Source organism: Telmatherina bonti (genome assembly GCF_933228915.1).
Source record: "Telmatherina bonti genome assembly, chromosome: 14".
In the NCBI taxonomy this organism is placed as follows: domain Eukaryota; kingdom Metazoa; phylum Chordata; class Actinopteri; order Atheriniformes; family Telmatherinidae; genus Telmatherina; species Telmatherina bonti.
In genome coordinates this window covers 26078941-26098526 of record NC_136612.1, presented here as the reverse complement: position 1 = coordinate 26098526, position 19586 = coordinate 26078941, and the positions used below count along the sequence as shown (strand labels likewise).

Below are 19586 nucleotides of genomic sequence, written 5' to 3'. Positions count from 1 at the left end.
ATAATGTGACATGTTTCATGTGTTTCTTTTAATTTGGGTGACGTGCAAATCAACGCATTCTGCTGTAATTGTCATTTTGAACAGTATCAGAGCTGTCTTGAAAACAGTTCAACTGATATTTATTGTCCTTTTTTTTCTCAAACATTTCTTACTTAAAGTGAACTTTTGAGAAATTTTGTATCATGGTGCTAGTGACAAAAATATTTAAATATTTGATATTTATCATTTAGTGTCAGAAATATTCAGACCCAGACTTGATACAGGTCAGAGTAGAAAACAAAAAGCAAAGAAAAACAACCTTGCACATTGCAAATGTTTCAATACCTATTCAGCATGCCATTAGACATTTTTAAACATTAATTGTATTGTAGTGACCCATTTTATCTGCTGTCAGTCCATCAACACATTAATCACAGGCTGCACTAGTTTCATACAGACATGTTCTTACAGAATAGACTAAGTCTTTTGACATTTACTGACAATACTGCTTAATGTGTTACACCTTAACACTGGAATATACGAGTTGTCATTTCAGCAGCTGGATTATGTGAGCATCAAACACAACAAACTAATTAGTGTGCCCTTCTGAAGCACAGTTGTTGGCCCAGGGTCCTGTACAATTCACCTTTAGATTGCAACTTAATTGCTGCCCAACATTTCTGCAGATACTACAGTCCATGCTGCTTTCTTGCAACAGTATCCATAGTCAGAAGTTACCATCTGCCATATATAAATATGCATTTTAATCCAGACGATGACAGGTCCTCATACAGTCACCTCTGTCTTGCTGTTGGTGACAAAGTATGGTTGTGGAGGCATGTAGCGAGAGTCGTATGGCTCCTTTTCTATGATGCACAGTTTTTTCGTGCCGTAGCTCTGTCGGTGTCCCAGTGTGTCCTTGCTCTGCCAGGGTCTAAGCACTCCCGGGCTGGCTGCAGTGGTGGAACTGCAAGACAGTGACTGGGAGCTGTAGCTCCTGGGGTTTTTGTACTTTTGTTCATTCTGCTTCATAGAAAGCTGTCTGGGTGGGCTGTAAGGATTGCTAGGCTCTGGTTCCATATCCACACCTTCCATTGGAAGGCTGCCCTTGGTTGTCATCTCCATTGCTTGCAGTCGATTGCTTTGGTAGCTGTCATTCATTTTCTCTGCTAACAAATGCATACATAAACAATGAGGTAGTTTCAGCTTTAGAACAGCCTCTACACTATGATTTTATTACTTATTCACTATCTATTAACACTTGGTAGTGGTAAGTTACATGTGGAGCCACCGCTGGGCAGACCAGTGAAATTGTGGTAGCCAATACACACCGACAGCCTCTTCGACCACCACCCATGTTTCTTGTACATTAGCGATCATATAATTTACAGTTAATGCAAAACAACATGGCTTGGCCACAATAACTTAATTTATACTATATATATTACACTTTAAAATTTGTTTTTCTCTTTTTTAACTTAATCAGTGTCTCTCAAATTAAATTTAATGTGGCCCCCATTTTTAAGAACATTTATGCTTTGGATCAAATATGATATACAAATTATATGAGACAAGCACTGCTACACTGCTATAACTATAGTAGTAGCAGTAGTGATAGGCAACACATTTTCACAGCTTTTTCAGTGAAGCGTGCATAACAATTTAAGATTAGTGCATTTGGCCCACAAAGGCTCCCAGTATGACGCAAAACTGCATTATATATCCCCAGTGCCTCATGTTATTATGTTGTGATTGTGTTTATTTGGCGTCAATCTCAGCTTTCATCTAATCCAGTTTGCTTCATTTTAAATTTACTCCAGTGATCAATTTGCTTGATTGTATGTCAGGATTTTAGCAGTGAAGAAGAAGTGTTTGTGTGAACCGAGGACCACAAAGCTTGTCAGCTGTGATGTGACCTACAATACACATGCATATAGCTGTCATCAATTCCACTGCCAGGTTTGTCAACCCAGTTAACACATTCAAGCAGAATCTATAAAAAGATTTGCACTTTATTGCACATATGGCATCAAAACAGATGCACAAAACCTTCACACTCTTTGATGATTTCAGGTAATCTTCCTTTTTTTTTCTGCCTCTGCTGGATAAGGAGAACAAAATTATAAGTGTTGATAAAAACGGAAGTTATTTAAATTTAAAGCTTGGTATTATGATCAATTTCACTAAGACTGTTATGTTGAGCCATACATATGGACACAATGTGGGATATCATTTACCTTCGCCGACACTGACATTTTTTTATTTTATTTTTTTTCTCTTTTTCTCTTTTTGAACGACACTGAAATTTAAGTTGTATGTATTGTAGGAATTATGTCTGAATATATTAACTGGTTATTACATGAGATATTTATTACCATCTCTGGCTATCAATCTTATTCCTTAATCCTTATCTCATCTTTACTTATCTTATCCTTATCTTTAAGAAATTTTACTTGCTGAACATATTCTATACCAGTATTAAAATGTACATTAAAGAATATGTTTAGTTTACATACTTTGACAAGACAAGCACTTCTTGTGGTTGTTGTTGGAAATTTACAATATTAAAAAGACAAGAAAAATCACTGAGTGCCATACTGTGAAGTGGTGCTTGGTTTTTATCGCATTATCATGCTATAAATGTTGAGTGCAGACTTTTCAAGATCACTGCACCGAATAAATAAAAACTTGTTTCTATAAATAATCTCTCAGTTCCCATCTCTGTTGGCATTGATGGACTATGGATTAACTCACAGGAATATATGTAAAGCAGAGGTTTGATGGAGCTTCAAACAAACTGTTCTTATGAAAGGAAAACAAGCCAGATGTCTTACATTCTCTTGATGTTGAGCCATAAAAAGAGAGATACCGGCAAGGTTTATTCTTAACTAATGCAGGCAGAATATTTTGATAAAATATTCACAATTTGTTGAAAAAAAGCAGCATTCAAAATTATATTAAGCACATTTAGTTTCATTTCAATTCCAAATAACATCTTTATAAGGATTTCAGCTGAAATGTGTGATGTCTTTATCATCATTTGCTTGGAGACTCCTTATTATTCATGTCTTCTTAATATGTATGTACTCACAACCTTTTCAGATGAAATAGGACACTGAATGCTCTTTTTATTTTCATTGTTTCTGGTAAATAACATCTTACCCACAGCCTTGAGAGTGGTGTACTTGTTGAGATCCTTGAGGGGCATTTGTTGTTCGTACGGACTGGTGATTTGTCCAACTTCTGGATACGGCTGGCTTATTAAAGTTGGTGATTGAGCTGCATTGTTCATCTGGCTGTTGTCTAAAGGATCAGAAACACAGGTTTGTATTATAGAAATTAAGACACATTTTTTTCTCCTTTCAGCCAAGTTTTACTCACATTTTTTGGATCAAAAGAACCTAAATTAATTTCACAAGCAAAGCATTCAGTTTCATAATAAAGATATGTGAAAACTGGTAACTAGCTGTTGTAAGATGTGATGGAATTAAACACATAATGTACAGTGCCAGTCAAATGTAAGCACCCACTTTCCCATTAAATGCAATAGGAAAGTGCATCCACTTTTCGCTGGTATGTCTATATTTTTGTTTCAAGAAATATGTTTGCTTTAAGTTGATTGCTGCACAAAGTCGAATTTCAGACAGCAAATAAACTTTATGGATGAATGTGGGTTTTATTTTTTAACTTGGTGGTGTCAAGTTCCCTTATGGAAATATCTATGGGGAACCAGCTGGAGAATTAAGAGTGCTCTTTGTGGCACTGAACTAATCTTATGGTAGACATCTGGTAAATTAAAGGGTGCACAGCAAATAGACTGGCCCCCTGCCTGTTGGCACAGCAGCGTGTACAGATGTTCAGAGTGTCTTCTTCTTGCTCAGTTTAAAGGAGATTAGTCGAATGTATCAAATCCCAGACGGCAGTGAAAGCACTGCTGCATGCGTTGCATTATAGGCACATCAGCATAGAGATGTCAACATGTATATGGTTCCAATATATGATGGCGAGAGTTGTAACCATTCATTAGTAAGATATTTATGCCTAATTTAATCCCATCCTCTCACAAAATCACAATATTTTAAATGTCATGAGGTTAAATATAAAGACTCATTCTCTTGGTCATAAAGCCAAACATCAGAGGAGTCATAAATCAGAGAAAGTGCAAGTACTAATCTACGCTGACTCCAGTATCATTAACCCAGGCATTAAAAATAACTATTAACTAATTGCTGTTATTGTTGATGGTGTAGGTTTACAAAGTTCTAAATGAGATGAGACCATTAGTCCTTGGTCTAGAATGTGTCTAAGTAAAAACACATCATTAATACAGAAAATAGGTTAATTAAACTCCTATTCCCCCCTGGTCAGCAAGAAAATTTATTACTGTGCTAATTTAATTTGGCAAGTCTCAAATTATTGATGCTGTCTCATGAAGTGATGCAAAGCTCAGCTTTAACAAATCTTACACTTCACCACACTTTTAAAAGGCACAATGTTACAGTATAGATGGCAAAGGACTGATGGAGACCAACAGTTTTTGCCTTGTCGGAGGCAAAAACAGAAGAAAGGAGGAAGAGGAGGAAGAGCAGTCGTCTTCCAAGTGGAAGATTGGCAGATCGATTCCAGTCTTCCTTTCCCTGACTACATGCCCCAACGACACTTGACCCTGAGTTTCCTCCTAATGTATCTATCAGTGTGTGAGTGTGCGAATGTGCCATGTAGTGTAAAGCACTTTGAGTGATCAACCTGATTGGAAGAGCTATTTAAAGTGGCTCTATTGTGTACATTTCAGTCTTGTTTAATTTAATATGCAAGTCCAGAAGGGAAAGAAAAATCTTTTTTTTTTCACAAACCCTTCATTTTATATTGAGCCTCTCAGATCAGCCTCTGCCAGAAACAAGCGAACAGAGAAAGCTACGCCCTGTGTGCTGCCTGTGGGCTGCGTCTGATTGCTAGGAGTAGTTATACTGAGCAGTGAAGGTGTGTGTGGCTTTCTTCTCGTAAACATGTGCAACCCAGAGAAGATGACCAATCACTGAGTCCCGCCCCTGGGACATCACTAAAATTTCAAAGTAGTAAAAAAACTTGTTTACGTCGCCATTGAAACCAAACCTAGAGAGTGCTGGAAAACTCAAACATGCGTTTAGGTGATTAAAAATGGCGCCGCTCATGTCTGATGAGTATTCAACATTATAACACTATAGAAAGCTCAGAAAACTAGAAATTACATCATAGAGCCCCTTTAAGTACTAGCTCAATAGTACAATAACCTTCAGAAAGCCTCGTCACACGAACAGAATAGTCTAAAACATAAATCCTTCTGGACACTGCTTACAGAGCTGGCCATAAGTAAAGATGCCCAACAGGTTAACACAATATCATCGCTTCAGCTCATTCTGGGTCAATATTAGAGTCTTCACTGAGCTGATCATTTCTTAACAACTTCCAGGATGTCCAAGCTCACCAGGTTCCTCCAGATGTGTGAAAGTGCCAGACAGGCTTGGCTTTACAGTGTATATTAACCTTATTGTTTCTCTAAACATTGATTATATAGTTAATGAACATGATACAGGGATATTTTAATGCTTTCAGCTAAACTAAACAGTTTGTTTTCATATGGGAGCAACTGACTGAGCTTTCTATAGCCCATAGAAATGCCTGGACAAAAACATCAAATCCACACGAGTTGAAGAAGATGTCACTCAGGAGCAATACAGAGAGAGAAGGAAAATGTTCTAACCATATTTTACATCAGACATAATTGAGAATGTTAGATCCTGCATAGATCAATATCTGCTAATGAACTCATACAACCTACTACAATACAAACTGTTTCTAATCAGAACTTTACACTACTGGACTGGTAACATCTCTATGAAGACAGTGGAAAAAACAAGAACCTTGAACACAACAAGATAGCCCTTCAAACCTGAGGATTCAAAATACAACTTTCATCAAATCAGCTTGGAAATCTGACGAAAGAACAAACCAAGATGAACTGAGAACACAAAACAAACCGGTACAACAATGCCATCCTGTGTTGCAGGAGCAGGAGTAGCAGGAGTGTCTCAGAAAGATATTCTCCAAACATAACATTTCAGTGCATTTCATACATAGAAGCTGGTCCATGCAAAGTCCAGCTAAGTGGTGTTGTGTATGCAATGCAGTACAGTGAAGAGTGTCTGAGAATCTTCATGGGAGAAACCAAACAACCACTTCATAAATGTATCGCACAACACAGGAGAGCCAGTTCTACAGACCACAATTTAACAGTCCATCTGCATTTTGAGAATAAGAAAAAATCCCATCGAGGATAGTGTGAACACTTTTTGGTACTAGAAAATAAGATGGATTTTAAAAGGATGTCAAGTTAAACTGGAAAAAAACCTGTGAACAGCCTCAAATTCCCACGTTGGACCCTATGACCAAAACAGTTTTGCTTACATCTGCAGACAACTTATAAGTGACAATGACTTGAACAAACCAGACAATAATCAATCAGTTGACACAAATTACCTTTATAACCCTCCAAGTACAAACATTATTTTAACATTTAAAAGCGGAAGCTCTCCACTGACAAGTTAAGCTGAAGAAGCCTTTCATATGAGAGGTGAAACTTTTTCAAAAACCCATATAAAAAAAAGTCCAGTTGCCTTTACAAGCTCTAAGGATTACTAAGGCCTGGATGGCCAAAAATCACCAATATACTCTCAGGTTCCTTTCCTAAAACTAGGGACCATCATCTCCATTAACCAGACAAAACCTGATACTTTTTTACAGCACTGAGGCAACATCTTGACCTCACTGATTTAAGCCCAAGCAATTCAATCAGCTCAACCAGCTGAGAGGAACTGAGAGCTTGTTCCCAGGTTTGGAGTGTAACATTCCTGGCTAAATGCAGCCTGAGCTCCTCTTTCCTTGCTAAAGATGCTGAAACACTTTATAAAAATAAATGGTACCAAAACCCATCTAAACCTGTTCCAGGGCTGGTTTCTTATTTCAAGAGAGAACAATAAAAAATAATTAAAAAAATTGTAGATGTGTGCGATGGACTGGCGAGATGTCCAAGGTGTTCCCTGCCTTTTGCCCGAAGACTGCTGGGAAATCCTCCAGCTTTCCCGCGACCCTTAATTGGACTAAGCGGTTAGGATAATGAATGAGATTCAGATGTGAATTCAATGCAGCCATTAAAGCTCTTAAAGTATTTTTAACCTTATTTTCTTTATGGTTTTATGTTTGAATATCACATAATGCTGTTTGTGAGAGCTTCTTATGTTTCTCCTTGGAAAACTGTAGTTATTGTCAACTATTTCAGCTGCATCCATGAACAATGTTTGATGTTCTGATATTATCATCTGGATAGCCTGTTTCTAATAAATATCTACCCTTTTGAATTCTACCTCACTTTGGGATTCATAATCAAATGCGGGTCAACGTTAACAAATTAAAAGTTCTATAAATGATAACTGCTGTTTGCAGCGATACTGATAAACAGAGACTGTCAATTTTAAAACTTGGAGTTCCAGGAAAAAGCCATGATTTTGTGACGCTGATGTAGATCTCTAACCAATGCAAAAGCAGATCTGCAATTAAAGGGTCCTAAAGCCGAACCAGGTCTAAACCAGCACCAGCAGCTCATTCAATTCAGTCACAAAAGGTTTTTTTTAGGCTACTCAAACAAAGCTTTCCTCGTAATCTCCAAACTTCTCTAATGTTAAGGATTTTGCTGCAGCAACTGAGCTCCTGTGACCTTTTTAATTTAAAAACAGACATCAAATCTATGTGTGTTAAATTTTCAGGCTATTTTTCTTAGCTTGTTGACCTGTTTCCATTTCATTGTAAGTGGGGCATGGACACAGGCTCTCAATCAGCGTAACTTTCAAGTGATTTAACAAGTGTTCATTTAATACAGCTACATCTAGAACTTGATACTTCTTTGTAGAAACCCTTTGAGACATTAATGCATATTGTGATATAAACAGTGTATATAATTATTTAAGGGTGTTCAAGGCAAGTTCTTTTTAGATAAGCTAATTTTATGCAAACTATTGAATTGTTCTTAGACTCAAGAGCTCATTTGTATGTTTGGCTATTTGTGTTGTGGTATACACTCAAAGGTCAAAGATGTCACAAGTTAACATACGAATAAGCATCATCCACCAAATGCTATTTTGTAGATTCATATTTATCAAAGCCTTTTAATGTTTTTAGTCTGTCTGGATGTCCCCAGCTTCTCCATTAAACTTGTGATCCATGTACACCTGCAATCTAAATTTGTAGCCGATTTCCCAGAAGATAACACGTACCTTTACACTGAGTGTTACTTTGCTATTTTCAGAATGCCAAACTCAGTTTAAGCCCAAGCATGTATATGTTTATCTTCCACCCTATACTCTGTTGGTTGACCGGGTGTCATTTGCAAAGGATACTGTTTTAAACATTGCAGCTTTTGTATCAGTTGTTGAGAGTAAGTAGGTCACTCCCGGAGACTGGTAAGGTTAAAGACTCTATGGCTGTTGTGGAAAATAAGCGAGGTAACGCTCCAGACACAGACACCTCTTTGGAACTCATAAAAGATTTAAGAGAGTATTTTGGGAGCTGTATACCTCAAAATAAACAGTACAAGGAGAAAGACATTCTTATCTACTGACAGCCTACTGTCATTGCTAACGAAAATTTTATTTTCTTTCCCAGTCAATATCATGCTATTTTTATTCTGCCTCTGAACCTGTTCTCATCAAACGGTATATTCAAATAATATGTGAAGATGATCACTCATTTCATTGTCACGGTTACCTGGATGGATCTAATTTAAAGGTAAATGACCTTTTATCTATTCAATCCAATCTACAGATCAACATGTTATTTATATTTTGTATATCATTGTATGCTTTTATACTAACAAATGAGGCTGACAAGGTCATTAAAGGGTGTATGCTCTTGTTAAGATGAAAATAATAGTTTAACATGGCACTAACGTGCAATACAGTGAAAGTGATTTTAATTGTTATCAATAATCATTTAATGCAAGTATGAAATCTTAATGTCTTTCTGCAGACAGCAAAACATAAACATAGGATCAAATGTCACTGAAGTACTTGTCTTCAGTGACAAATGCAGCACCCAGCATCACAATGGGTCTCTTGATTAAAAGTTAACTGACTTTATTAAGAACGTTTTTAGATTTATATTTATGTAGATTTCCCTTTGTTAGGGGAACCTTAAGGGAGATACCTGTATGGTTATTGGTCTATGGTGTTCAGATCATGTTGAACAAACAGTTTAAAAAAAGCAACAAAACTTAACACAAAAAAACAAAAAAAAAACAAAAAAAAAAACACTTGTAAAATGTGGCCCTTAGAAATTACATTACTTCCTATTAGCCTTAATAAAAATTAAGTTTGCTGATTTTGTTTAGAGAGGTCCCCAGTTCCCATAACCCTCATTAAGCCTGTTGAAATGTTTGGTCTACAATCCCTTATGAAGTCAGTCTGGGATTACATAAAGTAGTACATTAAGACTGCCTGAATCAGCAGAGGAACTGTGGGAAAGTCTGAAAGATAACTGGAACAACATGTCTGTCCTGCACCTCAAAAGAATATGTGCATTGTATAAACAGAAAGGAGAAATGTTGGCATTATTTAAATTACCCTGTATGTTGACATCTAATATTATTTGACTTTTCATTTTAACATTTTTTTCACATATTTATTTTAGGAATAAAATGCTGGACTAAAAAATTAATACACCTTTACTTCTATTTCTATTTACTGCCTTATTCCAAGTCAACCAGTGCCAAATCTGCTTTTTCAGAATACACTGACCCATTGAACTGATCTGTGCAGCTGCACTAAGTGGCAGAATGTCCTCAAACTATTATCCCACTTCAAATTATATTTGGCTTCCTTATTTGACTGATGTGTATTTGTGTAAGGCATATTGTATAATCTCGTTTTATACCTTGCTTCTGCTCCATGCTACTGCCTTTTAATTACTTGAATATCATTAAATTCATTCTAGTTGCATATCTCACATTGTTCATTTTATGAGTTTAACCCTAACACACTTTTTGTCTAAAACTCCTTCGCTTCTACTAACTTCTAGAATAACATGGTTGCCATATTTCTCACTCTGTGTCCCGTGTTCACTTGCTCAGTGTGTCAGATGTTTAGCTACTCTTCTGTCTCCTATAATAACAGTTGCACATCTAACAAATGTGCTCCTTTAGCAGGTTTGGAGCCTAGGCTCTCTTATTTGGAGACTTGGCCTTGTATTACTGAAAACAACCCCAGCTAGCTCCGCTTAGCCAGCTTAGAGCCACCTTGCAAATTTAAGCCTGTTAGCTGTTAGGCTCCTCCCTTGCAGAAACATCTCCCAGCTTGGGTTCAAGAGGCAGACACCCTCTTGAAGTTAAACATTAAACTTAAAACTTTCATTTTTGATAAAGCTTATTGTTTGAGCTGGCTCGGGTGATCCATAGCCATCTCTTTCAGTGTGGTGTTATACAGGCCGAGGTTGCTGGGGACCCATTCAAAGAATCAATGAGCTCCTCTCTACACTCACACACATCTACCTATTAAAGGGAGTTCTTTTTTCTTCTCCACTTGAGCCTGTAAGGTCCTTCCATGCTTAGTTAGGGCATTTGAATTAATCAATAGAATCAGTTCCATCTGGTTTCCTTAGCTACTTGTCATTAACACAATTGTAATAAACTGGGCTAATTTGGGGCTAACTTTTAACTGGATTATAATTGGATTACAACATTTGAATTTAATTGAATTAAAACTGGCTTGGATTGGACTCTGACTTTAATATTCATCATCTAGTACTTTGGCAACTTTATTCACGAGTTTATGCTATGCAAATAAAACTAAACTGATTTCAATTTAATAAACTGAGACGTCTAAAAATAATTCACATTTGTGTATTTTTCCACCAATGCTAAGTGATCTAAAGATGGCCAAATTACTGGCAACACCGAAGCATTCAAAGCTGTTTATGTTTTGAATAGTTGTAAAGGTAAATGATAATTTTCAGTGACTAAATCACAATTATATCTATTTAGTCAGTTCTTCAACTAGTTATATTTAAAAAGCAAACTTTTTAGTTTGAAACTGCATGTCACCTTTCTGTTGTTATCTGTTGTCTATAATTCCTTGTCTAAAAATTTAAACCATATTTCATAGTACCGTAAATATGGATATAGAAGCATGGCTAAACTCTGCATTTAGTATCTGTTTCTTAGCTGTCATCAAACGTGATGCAGCTGAGATACATTTCTATCTAATAGTGAGGAAATGCCCGTCATGCATCAGTGGAGTGTGAAGACCTTGTTCTATCTGGCTGACTCTCAGGTGTAAGAAGAGAAATAACTGGAGCCAATCTTTCACAAATGATTCATGTGCACAGATGTCCAGTAGGACATACACATAATAGTACTGAAAGCCAAAGAATCCCAGTTCACAGAAGCTATATTAGTGGTGTCTTAAAGAGGAAACCGGTCTAACAGATTTCTGACAACTCTGGCAACCAATAAGAAAACAAGCGTTCCCTCTTTATACAGCCGCAATATAAGAATACACAGCTGCACATGAACAATCTAAATGTGAAAGACAAATTTCAAAAAACCCTTTCACCTATTATAGCCTCTCATGGATTGCTTTCAAGAAAACAACAATCATATGCACACTGTTGAAACTAAATTAAACTGAATTCCTCTCATCTCTGTTGAGCCTTTGCATACTGTCTCCAAGTATATTGTCCCAAAATAGAAGGAAAGCAGAAATATTCTTTGCTTGAGTGTAGTAAAGTCCCAACTGAATCTACATTTATAGGCACATGCTTATGAACTGTATCAGCCTTTCAAATATTACAATGTTTTTATCCTATTTGCATTTTAATATAGCCTCTTTTTCCCAAAGATATCAGCCTTTATCATTAAGATCTAGCTTGTGACATCTGTAGTGAAATGGTTGTCATCCACTGTGTGTAGGCTGAATGTGAGTTCAATATGTGCATACTGAAATTGCTCTTAAGATAATTTGTACATATCATAATAAAGAAAAAACTATTCAGATAAAAGAAATATATATAGGATTTCCTATAACCTTTTGAACTTTCTTCTTATGATTAAACACTAAATATGCAATCATTATCATTATAATGTGTAATGTGAATTTCTTCCTAAAAGGAGGAGATAAACGTGATTAGACAACTGGACAAGAGAAGTAAGATTTGTTCTAAATGAATTTTGAGATTGAGTTTGTTTTCAAGTAAAACATAATTTTTTAAATATGCTGGCTTTTAAGATAAATAAATTGAATAACTGTGCCTTAGCTGACCCTTCTTTGCTCATGTAAGATGTTTGGCATTGTGCTGTCAAGATGATTTTGATCAAGGTTGACTATAAAAAGAAAAGGTCCTTGATGCTCTCAGGACAAATAATTAGTATATTTAGACTTCACCTTGGATGTCTACACCAGTTAAAAGGAGTTTTGTGATTCTTTTATGGCTTTAATTATGAAAATAAAAAAGGCCAAAGTCTGTGAATGAAGAGTTGGTTTGATACTGTATCAGTGGAACCCTTAAAAATTGTTGGTGGCTAGAAATGGAAAGGCAAAATATTCCTGTCTTGGAATTAAACCCAAAGAAGATAAACTTTTTTGGCAGAATCTTGCAATTTACAGATTAGGCAGAGTGTAAGGGGCCGGCAGAGACGTTTTCCTTGGATATGTGGAATAGATTTCTGCCTGTTTAACAACAAAGACTTGAAGAAAAGTTTCAGTACGTAATGTTTATACATTTCTGTAATGTAGTCTAGAAAACGCTCATTTGGTTGGGTTCATATTCTTTATTTGGAAAAATTTATTTTAGTTTAAAGATTTGAAGTGCATAGTTTCAACTTTCCTGCATTAACAGAATTCATGCATATTTAATATTTTTAGTGTATATGAACTAACTGAATTTTTAAAAAAATATATATTTCACTACATTTTTAATATATTATAAAAACACATAATTTTATTTGGAAAAATTAATTTTCAGCTTTTAAGAGTGGCAAATTTCAGGTGCTGCAGGCTGACTTTAAATTGAAGAAACAAAGCTAAAAAAAAATGTTGCATATTTTTCAGTGTAATGTCATTTTTCCATTATCATCCTGGAGCAAGGATGGCAGTAGAGCATACAGAGACTGTGTTCAATGATAACTGAGGGCACAGAATTCACACATGATTCAGGGCAGGTTATCAAACAGGATTACACTATTAGATTTGACTCAAAATAAAATAAAAAAAATCATGAATGAAATTTAAGCTTGCAATGAAGTCAGAACCTACTGGTCAGTGAAAACAGTTGCTGCTGAGTTACTCTTTTGATTTTATTATGCAATAAAATCAAGAATATGTCATGAAAAACTTAAATAAATACACATTTATCTTCCATTAAAAAATAGAAATTTATGATGCATGAAATGTGAACAGTTCTCTCTCTCTCTCTCTCTCTCTCTCTCTCTCTCTCTCTCTCTCTCTCTCTCTCTATATATATATATATATATATATATATATATATATATATATATATATATATATATACACACACATACATATATATATATATATATATATATATATATATATATATATATATATATATATATATACACACACATACATATATATATATATATATATATATATATATATATATATATACACACACATACATATATATATATATACACACACATACATATATATATATATATATATATATATATATATATATATATATATATATATACACACACATACATATATATATATATATATATATATATATATATATATATATATATATATATATATATATATATATATATATATATATATATATACATACAGTTGTGCTTATATCTATCCATACCCTTTCATTAAAGAAGGAAAAAACAGCTGCCTGTAAAATAAGCTGAAATTGACTAAAGTATAAATAAATTAATAAAAATTTTATGAAAATCATTCCATTATTGTCTAATTTTTTTTTTTTAAAAAGCAAACAAGTAAGATGATTTATTACATATTACATCACTTATAAACTAATATTTAGTTGAACAATCCTTTAATGTTTCTGCTCCAGTCAGGGGTTTTCTGTTCCTCTCAGTCAGACTTCTGCTCCTGTTGACAGGTATTTTGTACCACTGTTCAACAGAAAAGTGCTCTAATTTATCCAGGACCAATTTGTTTGTTTGTCTTATGTTAGTGACTCTTGTAAATTCAGCATTTTTTTTAATGAAAGGGGATGAATACATATGAGCACAACTGTATATATATATATATATATATATATATACATATATATATATATATATATATATATATATATATATATATATATACACAAAAAATTAAGGAAACACTAAAGTAGATCTTAATGTATGAAATATTTTTATTAAATACTTAGTTGAATGTGCTGACAACAAATTCCAACTTTGATGAAATGTCCTTTCAACAAGTCAAAATGAGGCTCAGTAGTGTGTGTGGCCTCCGCGTGCCTGTATGACCTCCCTACAACGCCTGGGCATGCTCCTAATGAGGCGGTGGATATTATCCTGAGGGATCTCCTCCCAGACCTGGACTAAAGCATCCGCCAACTCCTGGACAGTCTGTGGTGCAACTTGCCGTTGGTGGATGGAGACATGATGTCCCAGATGGGCTCAATTGGATTCAGGTCTGGGGAACGGGCGGGTCAGTCCATAACAATGCTTTCATGTTGCAGGAACTGCTGACACACTCCAGCCACATGAGGCCTAGCATTGTCTTGCATTTAGAGGAACCGCACCAGCATATGGTCTCAAAAGGGGTCTGAGGATCTCATCTCTGTACCTAATGGCAGTCAGGCTACCTCTGGCGAGTACATGGAGACTCTGTCACGTCTGTCACATGTGCTCAATGTGAACCTGCTTTCATCTGTGAAGAGAACAGGGCGCCAGAAGGAGGAGGTAACAGTCCTGTTGCTGGCTTGTTGCCCTCCCACGGCCTCCTCCACATTTCCTGATGTACTGGCCTGTCTCCTGGTAGCACCTCCATGCTCTGGACACTACGCTGACAGACACAGCAAACCTTCTTGCCACAAATCTCATTGATGTGCATTCTGGATGAGCTGCACTATCTGAGCCACTTGTGTGGGTTGTAGACTCTGTCTCATGCTACCACTAGAGTAAAGCACCGCCAGCATTCAAAAGTGACCAAAACATCAGCCAGAAAGCATCGGAACTGAGAAGTGGTCTGTGGTCTCCACCTGCAGAACCACTCCTTTATTTGTGTCTTGCCAATTGCACATAATTTCCACCTGTTGTCTATTCCATTTGCACAACAGCATGTGAAATTTATTGTCAACCAGTGTTGCTTCCTAAGTGGACAGTTCGGTTTCACAGAAGTGTGCTTGACTTGGAGCTACATTGTGTTGTTTCAGTGTTCCCTTTATTTTTTGGCAGTGTATATATATATATATATATATATATATATATATATATATATATATATATATATATATATATGTGTGTATAAAGAAAGAAATATCTGTGGCTACTTACGAAAACTGTTTAGTGTTAATCGTGTTTGTATGTTCTCATATTGTTGGCTGAGTCCAATGTCGTCCGTATGATCTGAGGCAGGATGACGGATCACATGCGCAAGAGCTCTGAAAAGATCAAGAATAATATTGTATAATATTATTGATAATCTGTCAGTAAATACGTACACATACACATTTTGCGCTGACCTGCTTCTGGAAAGGATGAAATAACTATCAAATGATCTGAATGGCCATCGAAGTCCCAAGTTCATAGAAATCTGTTGTTGAGAGGCAGTTTAATCGTAACTTTTTACATTTTAACACTGATTACAAAATCTAGATTGACTGATAACTAAAAGTTCCATAATGAGAACATTTATGTTTTTTTAACCTCCCATAAAAGTTCACAGCTTACACACGTCACATTTTTAAGTTTGTAAGGCAGGTCTTAAGTTTGATCACAGTTTAATGTTACCCTGACGTCATCACCATGATGTCATCAGTATTATTTTCTCTAGCTGATGCTGCAAAAACTTTGGATTGCTGAATAACTCCATGCACTTATAGTTCTTTGACATCTAAGCTTTTTCAGCATAGTTCAAAAACCTACTAGTGCCTGCTAACATCTGACTATTGAATGTAGTGTGAAAATGTTTGATACCCATATAGTGCAACAAGAGATGACTGCAGTATCTATAGGCATGAACTTTGATTTATGAACATAAAACATGTTTATTTTCTTTGACGACAATACAGTTGGGGATGGATAAACTTGCACAGTTCACCTTGTCTTAACAGAAATTATGTTTACTGACACCACACATGGAGGCTCTGAAACTGAAATAACACATAACAAGCTGATGATCTCTTATTAGAAATAATAAACTAGCCTGACTCCCAGAGAGCCATGCTTATCAGGGACTGTGGTCGAACACATTCTTTAGGACGATGTGTGATGTTGTACCTTTATGTTGTTATAGCTTGAATGTATAGTGAGGCTGGATTGGTAAGTTTTAGCCCTCACAGCAATAAGGATAAAAACGCTACTACTGGCAGTGGGATTTAACGTGACAGGAAGGATTTAATCAGTTTGTTTTAGTAAGTGTACATGCTCTTAAAAAGCTTTTTAAAATGGTACTTTCAGTACCAAATAGCATAATATACATAATAGGCAAGGATTTTATCATCTCTCTCCAGATTGCTTTTGTTTCTTTACAAGAGTGTCAGTCTTTTTTTAATCTAAGCAGCCAGTAACATGAACATTTACACAAACTATAAAAACTCTAAAGGCTGATCTACTGTGGTTTAACAACTCATTGAAAAGGATCCTAGCTATAACCTAACTTAAATTTTCATAGAGCTTCTTAAAAATTTCAGATCTGCTACCAGAATTGCCCTTAGCATCCTGATTTAGGTGTCACTTATCACAAATGTGCAACTACATGTGAGCAGTAATATGGTGCTGTACAAGGATTATTTAAAATATACAGTTAAGTAAACTCCAAGTAAACTGAAACATGAAGTTGTTGTGTCTAGTAATGACAGAAATTATACAAATGCTGGTATGTGTGATTTATAACTATAAGTGTTACTGCTTTCTTCTGCTTTTTTATTACAGCCTTCATCTGACCAGACATCTCATTGTAATCAATGCTCTATTGTGCAAGAGCATCTTGGGCAAAACAGCAGAAGCAGCAGTACAGTGAAAGATACAGCCATTTTAGAAATGTGTTAATTGATACAAAAGGAAACAGAAATTAGCAATGCATCACTAAACTATAAAACTATTAGATAAATAGGCCAATTTGCATCTGTAAGCATCTGCCTCAGATTTACTTAGAATTGCTTTGAAATATTCAACAAGATTAGCTTTGAGAAGTTGAAAGTTTAAAACTGCAAAGGGTAAAACATATTTGGATGCCCTTTAAACCATATCAGTATGAGTTCTACGTCTGCTTGAGCAACATGTGAAATGACAACTCTATCTCACACTTTTTCTCTGTAGTGTCTGAATAGCCTTTTGGAAAATAAAAATGGCAACACTCTATTTAGAAAGCCTTAACTTTTGCCAATAATCATGTTTCTTGCCATTGTAGGCATTTAAAAAAAAAAAAAAAAAAAAAAAAAACAAAACTTTCACATATGTTATTTATTTATTTGCTGATTCACTTATTTTTATACAAATTATTGTCTACCTTGCAAGTAACTCTGAATACACTACAGACTTTGATTAGGACAAAAACAAAGAGTTCAATGTTACAGTGACCCTGAGATTGGTTTTAGTTTCAGCAGACCAAAAATAGACAGAGATCACTAATCTAATGACAAATTTATTCAATTTTTGGATATATATCTGCCTTTGGATATTCTCTTCCTTCAATTATCAATCCCTCAGCACATATATACGTGTGTGTATATATATATATATATATATATATATATATATATATATATATATATATATATATATATATATATATATATATATATATAATTTTTTTTTTTTTTTTTTTTTAAATTTAATTGAAGTAAATGTCACTGTTGCTTTCTGCTTTCTTTGCGTCTGGACAGAGGAGACAACTGTTTGTTTATATTCCTGTTTAAATTAGTAAATGAATAAATGAGATTCAACGAAACAAAACTTATGGTCAAAATGTTTGCTTACCGTGACATATTTTCTCTGTTTGGACGGTGCGTCTTTTCCAAACCCAGTTTAGTGAAAATCCCTATCAGTGCCATAATGGCAACGACCCCACATATGACATACACAATAAGGTTGGTCTTATCCTTTGCAGACTCCAGTGCAACGTCCACTTTGGATGGAGGTCTTCCGGTCATCATCCAGGGCGGGGTATCATAATTCTTACAGGTGGTCTGGTCCAGCCGGGAGCTTTTGAACGCGCAGCAGAACCTGAAGCCACAGGTGCCGCAGCAGTACAGGTAGCTGCCTGTCCTGCACACAAACGGCGGGTCCCACTGACCCATCACGTCGTAGTAGCCACGACACTTGTCCTCCGTGTGCGGAATCTCCGTGACTATGCTCTCCTCTTCTGCTGACTCGTTAAACCCGGTAACTATCATTAATTCATCCACGGTTTGAGCCGCCTCGCCGTCTGCGTCGCACACGATAACTTTCACCAGAAAGTAACCGAGCAGCAGCTCAGCACCCCGCATCGTAGCTCACTGTCTTTGCGCCCCCCTGATGCCCAGACAAGGTCTCATAAACCTGGCATCATCTTTGGACTAGTTGAGATAAAGCCGTGCGTAAATATTAACAAACTGATTCCAACCTCCATGCGTAAAAGGCTGTTTATTACCAGCGTGTAGTTTACTCTCAGCTCACTAAAGATGCTCTAACACCCAGATAAAAGACTGCTGAAGCAAGTAGTTGGAACATAAATATAAAGCTGAATCTTAAGCCTCTTGACGTGCTGGATGGTGTCAGACACCTCTGAAGCTTCACACCTCAGAGTCCGTTGCTGAAAGAGGCGGAGAGGGTGGGATAGAGACAAAGCAAAAAACCCTATGAGTGAGTGAATCGGATAGAGAGAGGGAGAGAGCCAATGGGAGAAAGAGATGTGCTGTGTCTCTAATTACAACCCCTTACAGACCATTAATATTGTTGTACTCCGTGATGAAAACGACAGCGGAGGACCAGTCTGTGAAGCGAATCCTTCCAATGACATAAGAATGAACTTCAGGGTCATTTCAGACTGGTTGACGGGTTACAAACAGTTGTAAAGTATTTAAACGAAACATTTATGGCTGTTTTAATTAAATTTAGAATGAAAGTAAGATGTGAGCAGTAGATTGTTTTTACCCCGCTAAACGTTTTCCCATCATACATGAATGCTCATTACATTATTACTATTTTTTTTTTTTACATGGGATTTTAACCTCCTTTTCTTGCCATAGCTTTCACAAAAAAAAAACACAAAAAAAACCCAACATTTAATCAATGACAGAAGTATCTCAAATCAGTAAAATCAAAAGGCATGATGGCTTAAATACATTTTAATTTTATTACACAGACAACTGCT

The 19586-nt window shown here is 35.8% G+C and overlaps 1 protein-coding gene across 1 annotated transcript; it reads right to left on the bottom strand.

Annotated features, from left to right (window-relative positions):
* Positions 1 to 765: 765 nt before the first annotated feature.
* shisa9b (shisa family member 9b) lies at positions 766 to 18720 on the bottom strand (the record flags this gene model as incomplete). Its single annotated transcript, XM_079252758.1, has 4 exons — positions 766 to 1148; positions 3142 to 3282; positions 15566 to 15672; positions 18212 to 18720. The coding sequence occupies 4 exons, from the start codon at positions 18718 to 18720 to the stop codon at positions 766 to 768; spliced, it is 1140 nt and encodes a 379-aa protein (XP_079108884.1).
* Between the last annotated feature and the right edge of the window lie 866 nt (positions 18721 to 19586).